The sequence below is a fragment of the Drosophila willistoni genome (genome assembly GCF_018902025.1).
Source record: "Drosophila willistoni isolate 14030-0811.24 chromosome XL unlocalized genomic scaffold, UCI_dwil_1.1 Seg142, whole genome shotgun sequence".
Lineage (NCBI taxonomy): Eukaryota > Metazoa > Arthropoda > Insecta > Diptera > Drosophilidae > Drosophila > Drosophila willistoni.
Genome location: NW_025814053.1, coordinates 3,475,001 through 3,496,434, shown reverse-complemented (window position 1 = coordinate 3,496,434; position 21,434 = coordinate 3,475,001). Strand labels below are relative to the sequence as shown.

At 36.1% G+C, this 21,434-nt stretch overlaps 1 protein-coding gene and 1 long non-coding RNA gene across 3 annotated transcripts in view; one reads left to right on the top strand and one right to left on the bottom strand.

The window, feature by feature from the left end:
* Window positions 1–469: 469 nt before the first annotated feature.
* Window positions 470–18,336, top strand: LOC6652824 (breast carcinoma-amplified sequence 3 homolog). 2 transcript variants are annotated; one of them, XM_023181411.2, is made up of 9 exons: window positions 470–639; window positions 4,977–6,043; window positions 6,116–6,440; window positions 6,503–7,421; window positions 7,481–7,793; window positions 7,869–8,161; window positions 8,239–8,391; window positions 16,537–16,566; window positions 16,627–18,336. In XM_023181411.2, exons 2-9 carry the CDS (start codon window positions 5,193–5,195, stop codon window positions 17,181–17,183), a joined length of 3,441 nt encoding a protein of 1,146 aa, XP_023037179.1. In that variant the 5' UTR covers window positions 470–639; window positions 4,977–5,192; the 3' UTR covers window positions 17,184–18,336. The 2 variants fall into 2 exon arrangements, with proteins under 2 accessions (XP_023037179.1, XP_046867505.1); XM_047011549.1 differs by lacking the exons at window positions 16,537–16,566; window positions 16,627–18,336 and adding an exon at window positions 10,860–14,205.
* A 1,958-nt stretch (window positions 18,337–20,294) lies between these two features.
* The window catches only part of LOC124460532, a 5,889-nt gene continuing 4,749 nt past the window's right edge, over window positions 20,295–21,434 (bottom strand). The window contains exon 2 of the long non-coding RNA XR_006954446.1: window positions 20,295–20,422. This is a non-coding gene — a long non-coding RNA (uncharacterized LOC124460532). The remainder of the gene's footprint in view (window positions 20,423–21,434) is intronic.

The window sequence follows — 21,434 nt, the reverse complement described above, 5'->3', positions numbered from 1 at the left end:
AGTAACCAGAGGCAAAGCATAAGTACGCCAGCTCAGGGCCAAAGAGAGCAAGCGAGACAAAGAGCCCAAGAGCAAAAAGGAGAGAGACATAGTGGTGGTAGAGCGTCTAACTGCGTCAACGGCGGCAGCGGCAGAGTGTAAAAGGCAGAGAAAACAAAAAAAAAAACGATTTTGACACAATTCAAACAACAAAACGAAACTGAACGCAAGTTGTTTCTAAGCTGTAATACGTCTACCATCGCCTACGCTACCTTGCCCCTTACTCAGTAATATTAACTAATATCAGTTTGAGTGGGCGTGGCAGTCAAAATAAAAAGAAAAATAAAAGAAAACGCAAAGAAAAGTCAAGACGCAATTTGATGTGTTACTGACTGCTGCTGCCGCCTGCCACAACAACAACAATTGAAAACAAGATAACAACAACAACAGCTACGCACAAGAGTCACCAACAACAACAACAGCAATAGCAAAGAGGCAGCGCAGCAGCAGCAGAAATCAGCAGCTGAAAACATATGATTTTTGTTTGTGTTGTTGTTTTTGCGCGCGCTCTGTGAGCTGACAGAGAGAGAAAGAGAGCAAACGAGCTGGGTCGAAAGTGGAACAAGTGGGAATCGAAACTACAAGTTCAAACTGTTGTTGGTAAGTTTTTGTTTGTGTAAAAAAGCAAAAAGTATATAATGTATGTATATAAATATACATATGTATACACGCAAGTATTTGTGTTCGTGTGTATGTTGTTTGTTTTATGCAATTTCTGGTTGATGATTTGTTTGTCGAAGTGTTGAAATTGTTTAACAGATACATACAAACATACATACATACATATGTATGTATGTATGGACGTGCATATTACGTACATAGATACACGCCATACAAATGTAAATTGTTTAAACAAAGAGAGACAGAGTGAGAGAGAGAGAGAGAAAGAGAGCGAGACTAATGGAAGTCAGAACAACTTTTTGTTTTATTTTTTTGTGAGTTGTTGTTAACTAATGAAACTGTTTTGCTTTCTCAACGTAAGAATTTGTTCAAAAACAAAACAAAAAAAAAAAAAACATTAATTTACACAGATACTCACAAACACATATTTTGTACACATACGTATAGATACAGACACAAACATACCTACACAATATTTCATCAATGTTAGTGCGCATAAAGGAAAAATGGAAACGAACGAACTGAAACTGATAATGAAACACCGTTCTCTTTTTGCACAGTGGAATAAAGTAAATAAGTTTTGTTGGGTATTAATAACAAAGTACTTTAAAAAAAAACAAAAAAACAATACGTATAGTCATGTCCGATTATAGATTGATTGGTTTATAATCTCTTATGGTTAGCAAGTGACCAGAACATTTTGTTTTTTATATTATTGCTTGAATTGACAAACATTTTCCCCGAGCAGTTAGAATTAAATTAAATTGTATTGTATTGTATGAAGAAATATGTATATTCGTTTTCCCAGTTTGATTAAATATTCCAGCTGATTTATAAATTTAATTAAGATATCGTGATGAAAAGAAACGGAGTTTGCCTTTATTGAAACCTGTTGCCTCACTGTGCCCTATGCAGCGCTGCATTGCTAAGGTAGAATGAGACGTTTGAGACTGGAAATGCAAATTGCTCTAGTCGTGAATGTGTGTGTGTGTGTGTGATTTGTGTTCTCTCTCTCTCTTCCTCTTTCATTGTTGTCACTCTTTCTCTCTTTTGATAGTTCTTTCTTTTACTTAAAACAAGTCCTTTTCGCATATAATTATCAAATGGCGTTCCACAATAATTTGTAGTTCTGCCTCTTTCTCTTTTTTTTTTTATCCTGTGGGTATATGTATGTACATATGTACATATTTCTTTTAACAAAAAGTTTTTTCCGATTTTTTTTATTTTTTGTTAAAGCTTAGATTTCATTCATTCATTCACTGTCCCTTGTTATTTTATTCTAATCCTGAATAAATATAGCAAATCAAGAAACGCTCAAAATTACACCTTGTGGAATAAAATGGTAATGAAATGCGAAACGGAAACGATAAAAAGTAACGGTTCTGCAATTCAAAATACAAATGGATGTAGATTTTAATTTTTTGAACTCTTTAGTATTCGTGTGGTATAATTTGCCATCATTAAGATTATATACAAATTTAAATCACCGTCGCTCTGTCTGTAGAATCGTTTAGAATCTAAACTTTAGATCATCGAAGTTAACAAAAGCGAGAGCCGCAGAATTTAGTATATAGACCAGTTTAATACAACTTTGTGGGTAGATCCGGTCTGAAATAAGTCGGATTAAAATCGAAACTTGTCGCTAGATGGTGCCAGTCGTCTAGACAACAGAGATATGATATGAAATATGAAAAATATACCACCTTGATTTCGTTAATTAAACTATAAACAGCTCTTATAAAGAGTTTTAAATGAGATGCTATTTGCTAAAGCTTTCGATCCTTGTTTAGAATTCCATTATTCATCCAATTCAATTCAATTCTTTTTAGGGTCGATGAACCAATTTGCCTTCCCTCATTTCCACTGATAACTTAATCAATCTAAGTGATTGTATACATGGTATTGGTATGGATTAGTATACGTGGATTGATTAGGGCAATGAAACTTTCAGTTATGAAATTAAATATTGTATAAATTGCCCTGTTCGTTGATACGAAGGGAATACGTATATTTTACTATGTATGTATGTATGTATGTATATGTTTTTGCTATATTAGGTGTGATTGTGATAGAAGTAAGGGGGTGGAGGAGGGTGTAGGGCGTTTCATGATTGTTTCAATTGAATGCATTGCGTGAGCTTTTGAAATAAATTGTGTGTAACACCTGTTCGTACATACATAAACAATATATATTTATATATACATGTGTATGTATATCTGTTGTATAAATACATATAATTCACAACATTGTGTGTGTGTGTGTTTCTTTGTTCCACCCGAAAATGATTTTGCTTCGAGATTTTGTCATGTGGCTTTTTGACAATGGACAACAATATAAACAATTTCTACACACACACATACATATATACGAGCAGTTGCACATATTTTCTCTCTCTCCCCCACTGAGAAAAAAAAATCCAATACATTTTTTTTTGGCTCAAACTGACTGACTGACTGCAGTTATGCGGGTGAAAGAATTTAAGATCTTTTAAAATTCATTAATTTTGCTGACATTTATTTTTGCCACCGTTCAAAATATGTACATTCTATGCCATATTGTGAAAAACTAACAAAATTGTTTAGATAATGTTATATGTTAATTTAATATTTTCTATATTACATCAGCTCCACCATTCTCTTTGTAAATAGTTTTTATGTCATTTTCTCAAATTGTGGGTTTTATCAACGTATAAACTTTAAAGTTGGCTGGCCAGTTGGCTTATTAACATTGGCACAGACAATAACACATACACACACCCACACCCCACCCAATCACACACACACACACATTTCTACTCTTTTGGTCTCTTTGGCATTTTATCAAACGAATATAACTAAATTTCGTTGCTCTCACAAAGGGTGAGCGGGATAAAGATTTGCGGGAGAGAGGAGAACACAAACAAAATTGGTCAATCTATACATACATATACACATACATATGTTGCTATGTGCATGCCATGTGTGTGTAAGTGTATGTGAGTATATGACATTGCTTGGTTAATGCTCATATCGTGCTTGTTGCTGTTGTTATTGTAGTTAAGTTGTAGTTGTTGCGCGTGTGCCAAGCCGCCAATTGAAGAATGCAACGTTTATTCAGTGTAGGCAAAGGCTATTCCTGCCCTTTACCCTGCGTCATGTACTACCCCCTGACCTCTCCTCCTCAAGTAGTAGTAGAAAAGTGTATGCGTCATGCTTGTTGTTTTTTGTTCAATTCGCCTAACCTTAACCCATTGTCCTCCTCTGCGTTGCGCACTTACCATTTCGTAGACAATTATTTCAAATTGCAAAGATTACAAAATTTATTTTGTTCTGTAATTTCATTTGATAGGAAATATCGATGGCAAATGTGATTGGCTATATTGACGTTATTGTAATGCATATAAAATATTGTGAAATTTCGATCGATCGAGTAGTTATTACATTCCTAGAATAAACATATCCCATAGTATTTTCTGAGTAGTCTCCAGTTTAGTTTTGAATTCCTGGATTCTATTTCTTTAAGCACTTTCGTTAAAATGTCAAAATGATCATACAAGAATTTGGAAATCCATTGTTTTTGTTGTAACAGCTGTTGCTTCAGTGCTATTTCGCTCTTGCGTTGTTCGTCTAGCCACTACAAACCTCCCTTTCCCTATCCCTCTCTCAACACTCAGCACTTTTTTCCCGTTGCCGTTTCACGCTGCGGTTGAAATATTTTGTTTTATTGCACTTATGTAATTTACACCCCATGGAAATGAAAATTGCAAGGCAACAGCAAAGCACAAAAATTGTATTATATACGGAACGAAAAAAAAAACAAAAATTAAAAATGTATGCAAATTAAGGGTAGTCAACTTGTGCATACCCTGCAGTTTTCGTATAAAATGTGCATATGTCAATGGAAATCTTGTCAATTAATTGGCTGAATGCATTTGAGGTGGGATTTTTTGTTTTGTTGTGTCTGTATTTTAATGATTCTTATTATACCCATTTAACTCCATGATTTAGAGAGTATAAAAATTAAAATAAGAATAAAACCACGTACTGGCAAGGGAGTGGGGTGGGGCTGGGTGCATCTTGCACGATGATGATTGAGAAGAGGAGAGCGGCGAAGTGTGGGGGGGTCAGCCACGAGCGAGCAAAGATTAAAACACAACAAATTGTGATTGAGACAAAGAAGCGAAAGCAAACAAAATGGAAAGAATCGCTCGGAGAGTGTGAGCAAGAGAGGGAGAGAGTGAGAGAGAGATGACAAGCGAGCGAGCGAACTGTTGCAATTTTGTGTTGTGTTTACTTACATATACTCATATATGTATGTCTGTTTTTTTTTTTTTGCAGCTGCTTAACCGTTAGACAGACTGTCTCCACTGGGGGAGCAACAGCTGACAGCTGACTTAATCTGAGGAGAGCGAAAAAAGTGAAAGAAGCAGCACAGGCAAAGGTATCCAAAGGTTCAAAGCAGGAAGAAGCCATCACTTTATCGCATCTGCTGTTGTCTGCTTTTACTTTTTGTCCTCCAACTTTTGTTTGTTCACCCCCCCCCACACTCAGACAATGTCCGCGGACTCGCCACGCCGTCATCCATCCGGCGTTGGCGGGGCCGGGGGGATTGGTTTGCTCGGTGGTGGCGGCGGTGGTCATCGGATTGGAGGAAATTCGGGAATGCCAGTGCCAGCTACTGTTCCACCACAAACTGTATCGGATCGTTCCATATTGGACTCGGCCATTGGATTTATCAATGATGTAACCCTGGCAGCCCATCAGCCACAACAGGATCCAAAGGATACAATAACTTGGGCACGTTTCGAGACCTGCGCAGATGTGAGTGATCCACGTTTTGGCGATGATTGGGAATTGGAAGGTAATGCTGCACCTCCGCTTTTACTTATCCTTGGCTATGGTCTGGGTGTACAAGTCTGGGCTATTCCTGCCAATGGTGAAGCTGTTGAGGTTCTATCCTGGCGTCATGGCGTTGTTACTGCCCTACGAGTTCTACCCACACCGACAGCGTCTTCCTCATTGGATGAAAATGGGCGAGCCGATGAGCCCGTTGATTCATTTGCCGAGAAACGGCCTCTGGTTGCTCTGGTTGATGGCGGTAGTGCACCGTCTCTTGTTCTTGGATCAGGTGCGGCCGGCAGTGGTGGACTTGGCGGTGTGGGCCTAGCCGGTTCTGGTTCATCTAATCCCCTGGGCGTTGGTGCTGGCAATCAGTTTAGTGCTGTCAATTTCGTTTCCCTTAAAACTGGAGTGCAAGTGAAGACGATTAAATTCAAAAATGCTGTGCTTGACATTCAGGCCAATCGCTCGGCGGTGGCCATAACGTTCCATGAGAGAATTGCAGTATTTGATGCCCGCACTCTAGAGGATCGCCTAACCATTACCACCTGCTATCCTAGTCCTGGGTAAGATCCAGAGATCCATATCCTAATTAAAGTAGTTAAATTGTATTTTTCTTGGTGCTGTTGTTGTTTTAGCATTAATCCCAATCCAATTGCCTTGGGACCACGCTGGTTGGCCTATGCCGAGAACAAATTGCTCCATTCCAAGCGAAGTGGCGGCGGTTGTGATGGCGAAGGTGTGCCCAGCTATACGGCAACAGTTTTAAATGCAGCCAAATCCTTCGGCAAAGGTCTTCGCGAGTTGGGTGAACAGGTGGCAGCTGGTTTGACTGGCGGTAGTAGTGGCAACGGAGCCAATGCCGGCAGTGGTACCAGCTCCAAAAGCGGAAGCTTCGATTCGGCTAGTGGCGGTGCTGGCGATTTTAAGCAATCTGGAGTGGTAACCATCATAGATGTGAAGGTAAGTGTGTGTTACTAGAAATTTATGTTTGGTTTGAATTGAGAAAACATTCTCCACTTTAGCATCCCATTAAGGATTACAGTCCCACAACGGGCACACCGCTTAGCTCATTGGGCGGTCATTGTGGTGCCGGTGCCAGCGATCCGATTGTGGCCCATTTTATAGCTCATAGTGAGGCTCTGGTTGCCATGGAATTTGATAGCTCGGGCATGCTTCTACTAACTGCAGATCGGCGTGGTCACGATTTTCATGTATTTCGCATACAACCACATCCGGTGGGCTCAAGCCTGGCGGCAGTGCATCATTTGTACGTCTTGCATCGCGGCGACACCAGTGCCAAGGTCCAGCATATAGCCTTCTCGCTAGACTCACGCTGGGCGGCCGTTTCAACACTGCGCGGCACCACCCATGTCTTCCCTATCACACCGTACGGTGGTGCCATGGGCGTACGGACGCACACCTCCTTGCATGTGGTGAATAAATTGTCGCGGTTTCATCGCAGTGCCGGCCTGGGAGCAGATGGCCGTTCCAGTTCGCCAATATCCCATTCGGAGAGTACAACATTTGTTCAGTCGCTGCAACCGTATCATAATCCCACTTTGCCTCCATTTCCAAGGCCAACGGTGGTGCAACCTCTGGCTCAACTGAGACAACCCTTTTCTTTGGGCTCACCACCGGGATCCGGAGGTGGAGTTGCCGGCATGATGGGCGGAGACGGTTGCGCTGGTGTTGGCGGCCATCACGGCCATGCGAACGCCAGTCATAGGCAACGACAGCGGCTTTCTTCCCTTTCCGATGATAGTGGCAAACCGTTGAGTGTCTGCTCAATATTCGCCAAATCCAGATCATGGCTATTAGAGCCACCAACGGCCACACGAGAAGCTCCGCATCGGATACAGCGAAAGGCGGTAGATTCTCTGTTCGTTATGGCCGGACATGGTGCTCTTATACAATACGATTTGGATACAAAATTAGCCTCAAGTAAGTGTCCCATTGATTGCATGTGGAATGTGCGCAATATTCATTTTATATTTCTTCAGATGTTGCCAAAGAGAAAATTTGCGATGATACCCCCATTGAACTGGAGGTGGAGGCTAGAGCCCAATGGAACTTGGGTCGTCGTAAGGATGGATCTCATGAAATTATACCACCGTTGGCTATGGATAATTGGCTTATTAAGGATCGTCATCATGCCAGCTTGCTAATGGATAGTCTGGCCAATCAGTTCGATGAGCCAGATGAGCGGGCTGAAAGTTGGTTGGCCCAAGTGGAAATTATCACTCATGCGGGACCGCATCGTCGTCTCTGGATGGGTCCGCAATTTGTGTTTAAGAATTACAACACTCCTAGCGGGTAAGTACACGCGGACAGAAAACGAACTCTTTCCCTCTTTCAAAACAGGAATAACTCTAATGATTTTTGGTTTAGCTCCAATTTGAATCATGTGGATACGGAGGCTGTGGAAATTGGTGTCACTAAAACATCAACCACAACTTTACCTTCCACGGCAGCTGGTGGTGCATCGTCAGGCTTGTTGGCTCCCGCCTCCTCGACATCATCCTCTTCCGTGGCTCATAGCGAACGCTCAAGTCCATTGAATATGCCTCTGAGTGGTGGCTCAGGTGGAACGGCAAATGCTTCAAATGTAACCGCGTCTGTGGCTGCATCTGCGGTGTCAGGACGTTCGGGTGTTCCTGTTCTTATTGAATCTGGTTCATACAGTAAGAAGTTATACATATGTCCTCCATTCATTTAGTCAACGCATTAACAATGCCGTTTATTGTATTTCCGTTTCTAGGCAGCATTGAGCAGAGTCCCAAGTTAATGGATAGATTTCGTCATGGTCATTTAGATTCCGATTATGGACATGGTGATATGCGTCTAAAAGAGGATCTAGCCGATGCTATGCGTGAGTCACCTTCAACTGCTGCAGCACGTCGCGAAACGACGGGTGAGTCTCCAATGCAATGCAATGTCAATGCAATAGAGCATGCGAATCACCATAAATGTACCTATGTATATCTTATATATATATACACATCTATAGTTGTTTACCATATCTGTTATCTGTTTCATTGAAACATTTTTCGATCAGCAGACACAATAAAACAGTTTCCATCCATGTCCGATTGCATAAAACGTTTCTGATCATCATGGTGATATATGTACACATATGTACATATATTCCTTTGTTCAGAGCAAATTAATTTCTGAGTTTTTCTTTGTTCGCATGGAAAACTGCATCATAGATACAATATAGTTTTTGCTGAAACCCTGTTAACTTCGATTCGTTCCAATTCGGAATAGCTAAAACTTATGCCCTTTAGAAGGGTATAAAACTGCGGCATAGCCGTTGATAATTCCCACCTACATTGTGCTTTTTGTTGTTCTTTTATGTATGTACTTATAATATTTTATCTACTATATAATATAATAATAATGTATGTATTTGTTTATTTCATTTTTGAATTTTTATCTTGCTTGATTTTGTTTGTTTTTAAATGACTTTACAATTTTTTTTTATTTCTTTACAAAATTTTGTTGCTTTAAACTTGATGAAAATGTTTAATTCAATTCAATGGTGAAAGGGGGAGATTTTTTCTCAAAAATTGGCATTGGTTTTGCAGAATGAGGCAATATTTGCAGAATGATATATCCCATATTAACTTTTCGCTAACTGACAAAACTTTTAAACTTACATTCTTCACATATTCTCATTTACATTTTCCAATCTTTTTATGTATACATATATATATATATTATATATGTATTTATGTATGTATGTATATTATTTGTTTGGTGTTTGTGGTTTGTTATTCTATGTAAGAAAAACTATATACAATATTTTACTACAACAAAATTAAATAACTTAAGATTACAAAAATATATTGAAGTCACACACAGCAAGCAAGAAGAGCAAAATATAATATACACACACACACACACAGAACGAATAAAGTAATCACTTATTTCCCCCACCCTTCCCCTCTTTCAGACATACATACATACACAAATATATATATATTTGGCTTCATTTATCCTTAACCTTAACACAGATGCAGAAAGAGCGATAAATTCAATACATGTGGATATATGGATAATTCCACAAAGAATTTCTGCAATATTTTTGGTTTCTTGGTTAACTCAGAGATCGGTTTAGGAATTAGCTTCTTCTTCAGTTGTTGTCATTTTCCTGCTACCTCCTACATCCCAATAACTTTACAAAATTCCAGTTTTGCTTCTTCTTTTCAGCTGCAAATCACTTTCCATTATCCCTTTTGTAACATTTCCATATTAATGTCATCCTTTTAATAATGTCTTTCAATGAGACTCGTAACACATCTTTCATGTACCTCTTCCTTACATTCCCGAGAACCTTTTTTTTTGGCTCTTTCGAACTCGAATTGTATTACATTTTCGGCTACCTTTTCTCTTCTTTCATCCTCTATTACCTTTCCATCTGCTATGACTTTATCTGTTTGATCTATGAATCCTGCTTTGAGTTCTTCTTCTGGGTTTTATTCATTCCGATTGTCTTCATATTCGCTTTGACTTTTTGTTTCTTCTGGAGTTTTTGGTGCAAAACGAAAAAGAGTGGGAGAAAGAGAAACGTGAGAGAGACAGAGAGAGAAAAAGAGAAAAGGAGAAAGTGAGAGAGAGAGAGAGCACATATATCTAAAATCGTACATCTATTATATGAATCAAAAAGCCAAAGCCCATTTTTAAAAAATCTTCCAAAACTAAATACCTTAATTCCAAAACAGAAAAAAAGTTTTACTTATGTTTTCGAAACTAAATTTCAATTTCATTAAAACCAAACCCCCAAAAATATATATGTATATACATATATAGATATAGATATATATATATGTATCTTGCAAACATATGTTAAATGCTTTTACTTTTAGTGCTAATTTAAGTTTTTTTCTAGTTTTCTTTTTCACACACAAAAAAAAAAAAACCAAAAAACAAAATAAAACCAACCCAAAAAATGTAGACAAAAATTCCACCTTATTTTTTCCTTTTGTATTCTTTTTTCAATATTATTTTTTTTCAATTATTTGCATTTTTGTGTTTTAGAGTTTTCAAATCAACTTGCAATTAAAGCAATTCCAATTTTCCCCTCACAAAAACAAAAAAAGAAGAAGCAAACAAACAGAATAAAAATTAAACATTTTCAAAAGTTTAACAAAAGCAAATTTCCTTGCCTTTGGCTTTTTGTTGTTTTGTTCATAACAATGACATGAAAAAAAGAAAACAAACAAATATATGCAAAATGAAATATAGAAATTCCTAGAAAATGCGATTTTCTCAATAATTTTGTGTTTTCTCTTCTATTTCTCTGTCTCTACTCTGCCTGTGTGTGTGTCCAACAACGATTCAACAATTCAAATGCGAAACGACGAAACGATTGTTTAGGCCAAATGCCAGTGACGACGACGGCGACGGCGACCATGACGACGACAGCAACAGCAACCACAACAACATTAACAACAATGACGATGACGATGACAACGTCGACAACTACGTTGTCCAAATCGGAGGCAATCAGCTCATCCGCTGCAGCATCCACTGATAATGTATGCTATTATGATGCCCTAACAGAGTACGATGATCATGAGGATCTTGAAGATTCCACACATCTGGCCAGTGCAGACGAGAGGCAATCAAACGATGATTACCAAATGGAGGACTATCATTTCAAAGTCAAAGGAGCCCCACATTTTAGTTCCACTTTGGCATCGGTATTGCCCAATATTTGTAGCTTTGAGCAACAGCAGCAACATCAGCAACATCAACCAACCAAAATTGAGAAAATTGTTAATCCTTTGGGAACCGTCACCGATGTAAATGCTGGCCTTAAGGGTGACCTACAAACGGATATATTAGATAAGGTCGTTTGTCAGTTAGCCAACGAAGAGACTGTGATCCATGAGAATTGTGATGAGGCATTGTTTCGTCCGGTTGTAGCCATATTTTGTGATGACCTAAAAGAGCAAAGAAAACACGAAAAGCAATTGGAGGAAGAGAAAGCTTTGGCTGAGGGAGACAACCAGCGTAGGGGCGATAATGCCCTAATTAAGGGCGGCAATAGGGGGAAGCAGCAACCTCCCGTCGTTTTGGTCAACAAATTGGTTGTTCCCGTTATAGCCAAAGAGGTTGATGAGGTTTTAGTTCAAAAGGAGAAGCAACAGCAGCAAAAGTCACACAAATCACAACAAAGGAACCAAACACAAGCAGCAGCTGCAGCAGCAGCAGCAACAGCCGCATCTGTTGCCATGGCTGGCGAAGATTTGGCCCAGGCCTTAAAATTTGCCGAACTCTCGCATTTGAATAAGCCACAAAAAACTGCCGAAAGAATTATTAAGAAGGATAATGAGAAGCAGCAACAGCAAATGCCAGAGGTGCTAGAGAAATTCGATGACTCGGTGATTGCTTCTCCCGCTCCAGCTACCCCTGAAGTGGTGGTGAAAGAAGTTAAAAAGAAGGAGGAGAAAATGGAATCCTCAGCATTGTTGGCTAGCAAAACATCTACGAAGAAGTCCAAAGCCAAATCGAAGGGTAATCAGAAAGACATTAAAAAAATTTCTTTGATAGACGTCGACAAGGAGGAAAAGGTTAACAATAATAAAAAAGACAAAGAAGAAGATAAAGTTCTAGTAGTCGAAGCAAAAAGCTTAGACAAAAAGGAGCAACCTCCCAAGGAAGATACTGAAAAGGAATCGAAAATCAAAAAAACCGAATTGCAATCAGAAACAGATTTTGATTTAGAGCTAGACTGTGAGGATTATGCAGATAATCTTTTGGCCAATAAAACCAATATAGCTGCCCTTATGATAAGCAGTGCCACAGCCCAAGGTCTGAATTTGCAAGTGGAGACCACAAGCAATAGCAAAGCAGACGAAGAAGAAGAAAGCGATAATCGGGAATTAGAAGAAGGAAGTGCAATGCAAATGGATCGTAAAAAAGATTTACAAATTGATCTAAAAGCCAAGTTAGTTGATAAGCCAATTGAAGCGGCTGCTAAGGATACTAAAGATGATGACACAATGAAAATCTATAAGGTAAAAGTCATTGAGGAGGATGTTAAGAGATCTTCGCCATCTAAAACGGCCATTAAGATTAGTAGCAGCAGCAGCTGTAGTCCATGGCGTCAGTCGCTAGCCCCAAAGAGTTCCATTCAATCGAATGAAGAATATCCCAGTTTGGCACCAAATCCCACCACCAAGAAATTGCCAGCAAGATCGGAAAATTTTCATGATTTTCTTAAAACTTTGCCACCATTGCCTGCCTTAGAGCCCTTGGAAATGGGAGATATGGTAGATTTGGAACTGAATGTGGATGATATACCGTCTTCACCGGCGCCATCATCATCACCAACGTCATCATCAGCAGCAGCAGCTGGAGCAGCCGAAGCAATAACACCACCAACCGGATCAGGATCAGCCATGAGTCTCATCAATTTCGAGAGTCCTCTGCAAGAGCAGAAGGAGAGCTTAAGTCGTAAGATAACACCGCCGCCTCGTGGATTTACTGAACAAAATTTAATATTCGCCTTGTGTGGATCGCTGCACTATGAAAATGAGCAGCAAATAATTGAGGCTGCTGCTGGCTCCAATTTGAATTCGCACACGAACTCGAACTCCAATTCAAATTCAAACTCAAATACGAATACAAATACGAATTCATATACTCATTCAAATACTTCATCCGGTTCGGAGGAAATCATACTTATGGAAGAGTCCATAAGTTCTAACAAAAAGTTGAGTAAAAAGCAAAAACGTAAACAACAAAAAGCCGAAGCGAAAGCAGCAGTCGAAGCCGAGGATCAGGCTGAAGATGAGGAACTGCGTCCATTGATAAGCATTAGTATGTGTGATTCTCAAATGGAGATGAGCACAAAGATCAAGGATCATATCAGAGACGGCACTGACGATGATGGTGATGATGGGAATGATGAAAATGTTAAGCATGAGCGGAATTTAAATCAATCACTGCCCGAAGATTTGCTGCACTTTGGCAGCAGCGGAGTTGCTCTAACCAGTGCAACCAATATCAATACAACCACCATCACCACTAGCACCATCACCACTAGCACCACCACCACCACCGCCAGCAGCAGCAGCATCATTAACCCCAATGCCACCACAAAGGAGGATAGCGAAGATCCATTGCCTGCCACCACATCCGATGATAATCTCATCTTTAGTTTATCGTCCAGTAATCATCATCATAATACCACGCCACATAAATTGAAAACCAAGAAATTGGAGCATAAAATCAATTTAATTGCGGCCATTGAGGCGGCCACCTCGTCGTCGACATCATCGGCCGAGGAGAGCAGTGTGGAAACATCATCCAATCCGGTTAATAGCTTAGCCGACATTCTGCCATCTGTCTTGTCCTCATTGCCAGCCTCATCTTCCACATCGTCATTGTGTACGGCTCAAACGCAGGCCACTCATTTGAATACATCCTCAACTGCATCCGGCGGGCCAGGAGGAGTCTTGGTGGGGCTCGGTGGTATGCCACTGGGGGGTGGTATTGGCAGTGTTGGCGTCAGCATGGGCATGGCCGGCCAGACGAGTGCCACAAAAAAGAAGACAAAGCGACGAAAAAGATAAGAATTAGCAATTTGTTTGTTGTCTGTCTTTTGTCTCATTGTCATATGGCATTTATATGCGAATCAGCAACAGCCGCAACAAGAGACTTCACAGCAGCAGCCACAGCCACAGCTACAACAACAACCACAGCAGCAGCAGCACCAACAACAACAACATCAGCAGCAGCAGGAGCAACAGGAGCAGATGCAGCCGGCGATGGCGGCAATTCAAGTGAAAAGGACAAACAGCAAACATTAAACAAACAATTGAAATATAACAAAGAGAGCAACAAAAATGCAGATTCATGAGATAGAGAAAGAGAGATAGAGAGCGCGCGAGAGAAAGAGAGAAAGAGAGAGAGGAGATGGAGAGGAAAAGAACAAAACCTTTCATTAAAAATTATAGCTTAATTTTCATTTTCATAAACTTAAACAAAACCAAACAAACAAACAAACAAAAAAAAAATTATAAAATATAAAAACCTTTCAAAAAAATGTGATTAAAACAAAAACAAAACAAAAAAACAATAAAAATGTAAAAGAAAAAAAAGCAAAGAAAACAAAACGTAGCAGTTCCAGGAAAAACACAAAAAACCACAAAAAAAAAAACAATGCTAACAATTTTTAAGTTTAAAGTTATATATACAACAATATAATTAAAAAAAAAACTAAACACACAAAAAAAAAACAAAACAAACGCTGACCTACAAAAGGAACTATGAAACAAAACCAAGGCAAAATTCGATGCCTGTTAAAAATATATAATCCTTTCATTTGAATGATTCGATTTTTTGAGTTCACAAGTTCACACTCAAAACACTTTCTTTTGCAATCAGCAAAATACATAAAACCATTGACAAAAATAAACGCTTACAAAATATATTCATATTAAAAGTAGATTTCAAATTCGATTTCCACAACACGATATACTTTAGCTCATGGTTTTATTGATATGTATTCTTAAGCGATTTCTCGATCTCTTTAAAGTGTGAAAAATTATTAGTGATGTATATATATATTCTGTGTTTTGTTCATGGTTAAATTAAATCAAAATCAACATTTTGTAGGTCAGTTGTATGCAATCTAACAAAAAAAAAAAAAAAAAAAACGACAAATTAATGAAATCAAAAAATAAGAAAAAAAACTAAACCAATATAATAAATTTTGTACATTATTAACTTTTGACAAATTGACGAAATTGTAATTAAATGATTGCTCAGCTTACTATAATCACACCGATCCCCCGCTATACCCTTTCCACCATCATCTAATCTGCAAGCAAATCTAAAATCAATAGCAATTATATATATAGCTATATATTATGTATATCATACATATGTATGATTTGATCTGTACTATACATACATATATACAACATGCGTAGTAATATAATAACAAATGAAAATCTAAATTGAGAAATTTTTACGATTTTTCCCACAATCGCGAAAGGATACCAAAATAAAAAAAAATTTAATCACTGTCCAATGTCACAACTCAAATAAAATTCTCTTGTTCTTAAATTAAGTTTTTACACCGACTAAACTAGAAATTGATTTTAGTTTTTATTTCTTTTTGTTTCCCACTTCTTGCCTTTTTGTTTTGTTTTTGGGCCAATTGAAAAATAATTCTTACTTCTTGCTTTTTGTTAGTACCCCCAGATATATACAAATTTGTGTTTTCTGTTTTGATTGCTTTCTGTATATAAAAAAAATATATATATAACTTTGCAGTATTTATGATTTCAAGTAACTTGGGAAAAAATGCAAAATACAAAAAAAAAACAAATAAAAATAAAATTTATATTAAATAATAATAGAGCAGAGAGAAATTGTGTTTTAAATTTAATTTAATTAAACTATATATTATATATTATATATTGTGTATTGTATAAATTTAATAAATGCAAATTTTAGTTAAAAACTTAATAGTGAAAGTGAAAATATTATTATTATTATTTGAGTGTTAAGTCATAAATGGGAAATTGAGCTTAAACTAAAGACCTCTATAATTGATCTTAGAGTACGACGCAAGTTCTGAAGGTTTGTGAATCGTTTTTGCCATTATTCGGTATCGATTTAAAATTGGCCAAAACTGAAATATGTTCTTCGCATAAAACTCAGACCCTGGACTGAGGTTATATAATGGCAAGATATGAGCAAGTTTTTGAAAACTCTTCAGATGATACTGTCCTTTTGCACTTTGTGTTCAACTCTCTAAAGGTTTTTGAATGCATTTTTCAATTTTCTTTTGGCATGCCATTCAATTCAGATAAATGATAATGTAATATAGAAAACATGAGTCATGAATCGGATTTAAAAATGTAGATTTTTTTGGTTGTGTTTTGGTTTGGTTTTTGTACTTATAATATTTTATTAGATGTAAAATTTTCAGTTTTTAAAATGAACATTTAATGCCTTACTAATTCACTCCATACCGATTTCTAAGTGATTTATTTTATTCTAATTGTTCAATCTGCTTTTTCTATATTTGCAGTTAACTTGTTTTCAACGGATCAATTAGATGGTTTGGCTTATAACAATAATAACAACAACAACAATAATAATAACAATAACAATATTATAGCAACAACAGCAAAAACAACAACAACCAGCAAAGCCAAAGGCAACAACAATACCCCGCAGAGAAAGCTCAAAGAGAATCAACATAGTGAGAATGAAATTGAAACAGAAAACGAATTTGTGTCTTCCCCGAAACCCTCGACCAGTGGCAATTCAACAGGAGCACCACAAACAACAACAACAACAACTGGAACAGGCTACATACCCGAATTGGCCACAGTGGTCAACATTGAGGTCTTTGATGATCAACTAAGTCTGAGCAGCATTAGCACAAATAGCCGTTTATCGCTCGAAGGACCACCATCCCAGTCGTCGCCACCATTGAGCCTTAGCAATGGCGTTGGGAGCATACTCATGGATACAAATCTAATGCATTTCAGTGAAAGTTCAGCACCGACAACTGTTGTTGCAGCAGCTGCTTCTGCTTCAGATGGTGGTGACTCTGTAAACCCGGGTGAACCTGACTCCGAGCCGGAACCGGAAGTGAAGCAAGAACATGAGGGAAGACATCAATATAAAGTGAAGCGGGAAATCGAAAGGAAGGAGAAATCAAATTTGTGAGAATTAATTCAAAAGCCATCAACAGCCTCGACTGCAGCAGCAGCAACAGCAGCGACAATTGTGACACCTTTCAGACAAAGAGTCCAGCTGTTTGGTGGAAATTTACAAAATTTGCGTCGCTTCTGTGGGCATTTGCTTCATCAACACCAACAACAACATCAGCAAGATAAAAAGCAGCAGCAGCAACAACAACAACAAAAGCAACTCTAAAATCAACAGCGCAGCACCAACAACAAATATGATGCCGAAAAATGTTAGATTTAGATTTTAAATTTAAGATCGGTGCTTTGTCGGATTTTATTTTTGTTTCTATTCTCTTTGTTTTACTTCTCTCTTAATCAATTCGCAACCTCTTTCCAACAACAACAACAACAAAAGCATCAACAAGAATTTGACAATTTAATGACAAATTATTGAAAGATAATACAAACAAACAAAAATTAAGCAAAATAGATCAGATCAGAGACCTCAGCTGAATGCCGTGATATTTAAGATATATACTTACATATATACATACATATATAATATAAAAATACATATACAGAAACATATATAAACACACACACACACACACATGCATACATAATCTAAAATCTATAATGTTAATCACCATTGAAAATGGCACGGGGATAGGTTTCCATACATTATCCCATTCGTAATTCCGCAAAATATTCAAAAGCCTTTATTTTTGTCTACCTATTTTGTCTACCATGTTTATTTTTGTTCAATATACAACAGAGTATGTAGATATATACTTACATACTATATTTTTTACAAGCGATATGTCAAAGTTTTGATGGATTTACGAATCTAAGCAATCCATATAAAATATATTTAAGCAGTTCTTATCCTAGATAAATGTCTCATTACAATGGCTAAAAAACTTTCTAAACTAAATTTCGTCTAGAAGTTCATAATTTTTGAAAGCTTTTCTACCTGAACTCAAACCCTGTGAACAGTTTGTTTTATTTTCGTTTCCTACCTACTCAAACAATCGGCTAAAGAAATATTTAGACATTTTCCACAAGGATATAAATTCAATCTGTTGGTTTTTGAAGCCAAAAGAGAAAATTGATACATATAAAATGGCTTGTTAGTTAATATGATACAAAATTTTAAATAATTGGTATAATTACTTCCTTATAATTAGAATAGAAACCTTTGAAAACATTTACTTTTTTTTTTTGTTTACTAGTTTTTTGTTCACAAATTACTTTTTTTTTTAGGTTTATAACTTAGTGTTTCTTTGATTTTTGTAATTTTTTTCAAATGCTGCACAATTTTCAACACTTTACTTTTCGATTTTGATTTAAAATTAGATTCTTTAATCGTTTTGAACCAAACTGTTGAAAAAATTGGCATATCTATTCAATATTATAGATAAATTTGATCTGACCTTTAAATTATTTAATGATATGTATCTAATTCAATAGGAAATATTTCTGAAAGTCTACAAAAGTTTTCTTCACTTGATAAATGTTTATACATTTAGTTATGATTAGATATATTTAGTGGCTATATCTGGCTTTATCTATTAAATCCCAATTTCAGTTAGTTTTCAATTAATTTAAGTATCTAAACCATTATGTGCATAGATACATATATATTTTTGTTCTTTAGTTTGTTTTTCGGTTATAAATTTAAGCAAATTAACAATATGTTGCCTCCTTTTTAATTGTTTTTCCAAAAATGATGTTTCCATTTTAATCAATAATTGTGCTATTCCTATTCAATCACCATTTACACCACAAAAAAAAAAAAAAAAACCAAAATGAAAATTCCATTCCAGAAATTGTTACCAATATTTGTTACCATAATCGATCGAACAACAAAAGCAAACATATCCATTATCCCATGCAATATGTACATATTTATATAGTTATATAATATGTATGTATTGATATGGGAATCCACATGAAAAAATAACCGAATCCAAATTCGATTTAGATAAAACAAAATGTGAAAAATTACATGTGAATCAAAAGCAGAAAACAGTTCAAAACTAAAATCGTATGCATACCTACATATATATATTTTTGTACATATTTGTCGGCAGAATATATATATATACCATACCAAAATCAGCAATTTCATTAAGATTTTAAGCAACAAAAAAGAACAGAACAGAAAAGGAAAAATCTTTTATCTTTTCCGTTTTTCCATCTAACAGAATAACAAAAAAAAAGTTTAAGAGAATGTAACTTTATATATATATATCTTTATATAGAAAAGTCTCGGTACTGCTGGCCAGAATGATTCAGATAGAAATATCTATATATTCATATAAATACGATATACATATATACTATACATATACCTATATATATATATATATATATATATATGTAGGTATACATCTTTTGATACTTATCTTTCTTTATAGTTCATAATTAATTAAAGTCTTCTTCCCGTAAGAATGCAAAAGTCAACTTTTGCATATATACTTGGCTCGTTTTCTATTTCAAACAACTTTTCAAAATGATACGAGTGTTTTTTTTATCTTCTATATATATATATATATATATGTATGTACGTACATGTATATATATATATTTTTAAATTTTTCCTGCAAATGTTTGAATTCTTTTCTATTTAGTTTTTATCTAAGATTCTAATTAACAGAATTATATACATATGCAGTATACATATATGTATATACATTTATATACACTATATAAATGAATAATTCTATATACATTTACATATACACACATATATATATATAAGTCTATATACATACATACATATTACATAAATCATGTTTTTGCTCTAATTAGCTTAAATTTGCGCCTAATTTTACTTAACCGAAGTGACATTTCATTGTCGGTGTATATGTGTATATGGCCTATATACTATACATACATACATATGTGTATCATTTGTGGAATCATTTCCTTCTGTTTCTTCGTTGAAAACAAATGCATGTATATCTTATATAAGTAACTATAATTTGCCTATTTGGATCTTACTTTCTGAGTGCAACCAACAAATTCATATAAAAGTGTCATAAAAACAAAAAGAAACAAAAACAAAAACCAGCAAAACATTGTGAAACAAAAAATAAACAAAATGAAAACTGAATTTTAATAAAATACTTAAACTATATTGCAATTAAGTTATGGTCTTTAGTTTCTTTATTTACATATTCCTTGCATGAATCTTTAGAAAGACTAGATGAGTCCATATAATCATGTCCTTTGGTCTGTATATCCCTCTTTCTGGATCAACGCAACCAGTTTCTAAAAAGAGAGAAAAATAATAAATTACATATATAATGTTTTTGGTTCAGCCGGATCGGATAACTATAACATATAGCACACATAGGAAAAAATTTGAGGTCAAAAAACTTTTTTCCTTTGCGTTTATTACAAAATTTAAGTTAGTTAAATTTAACTAACGCATATTATGACGATTAATATTATATTGTGAAAGCACAGTGTGACAAAAACTCCAATTCGGTTCAAAAGCTTTGCCAATTTCAAGGTATGGTCCAACTAATTGTCAGGATATCCCTAAATATCCTTGTAGAGACAAAAAAAACACTTTCTTTTTTTTTAGCTGTATCATGAATATTTCTGATAAAGATTGATTCAATATTTCAATGAATTGTATGAATTAAGAATTAGCATTTTTGTTTATTCCTTCAAATTTTAAACATTTTTTGACAAAATAGTAATACAATTCAATACTGAATTAGATGGCTTTAGCTTCATAGTCTCCGATATCAGAATTCTGAAATGGACAAACGGACACGGCTTATTATTAGATCGACTCGGATATTGGTGCTGATCAGACAAGTTTTCTTTTGCCTGCGACCCTATAGGACGACTTTCTTTGCGGAAATTCGTCTCCATCTACCCTGTTAACACATTCATTTCACAAGGGTAAAACTACTGATTAGGGAGCTCTGAGAGCAGTGAGTCAACTAAGTCAACATACCGATATTTCCAGTGCCGGATTAAGCCAGCGCAGGGCCTGTACCAATACCAAAAAGATACGTTTTCGGAATTTTAATGCAAATTAGAAAAACTATTTTTAACTTGTAAGTTAGGACATAAATGAAAATCGCACAAAAACTGTTTCTTTTTTTTGTTTCTGGACTTTTTGAAACATAAATTTATGTGTACTGTATTTCGACTAAATTCTCACCGATTTTAAAAAGTTGAACCTTAATTCAATTCCAATTAAACTTATTATACCACACACCCATAGTGTGAAATGGTACATTAAAGTCGCCAAAATGTATGTAAC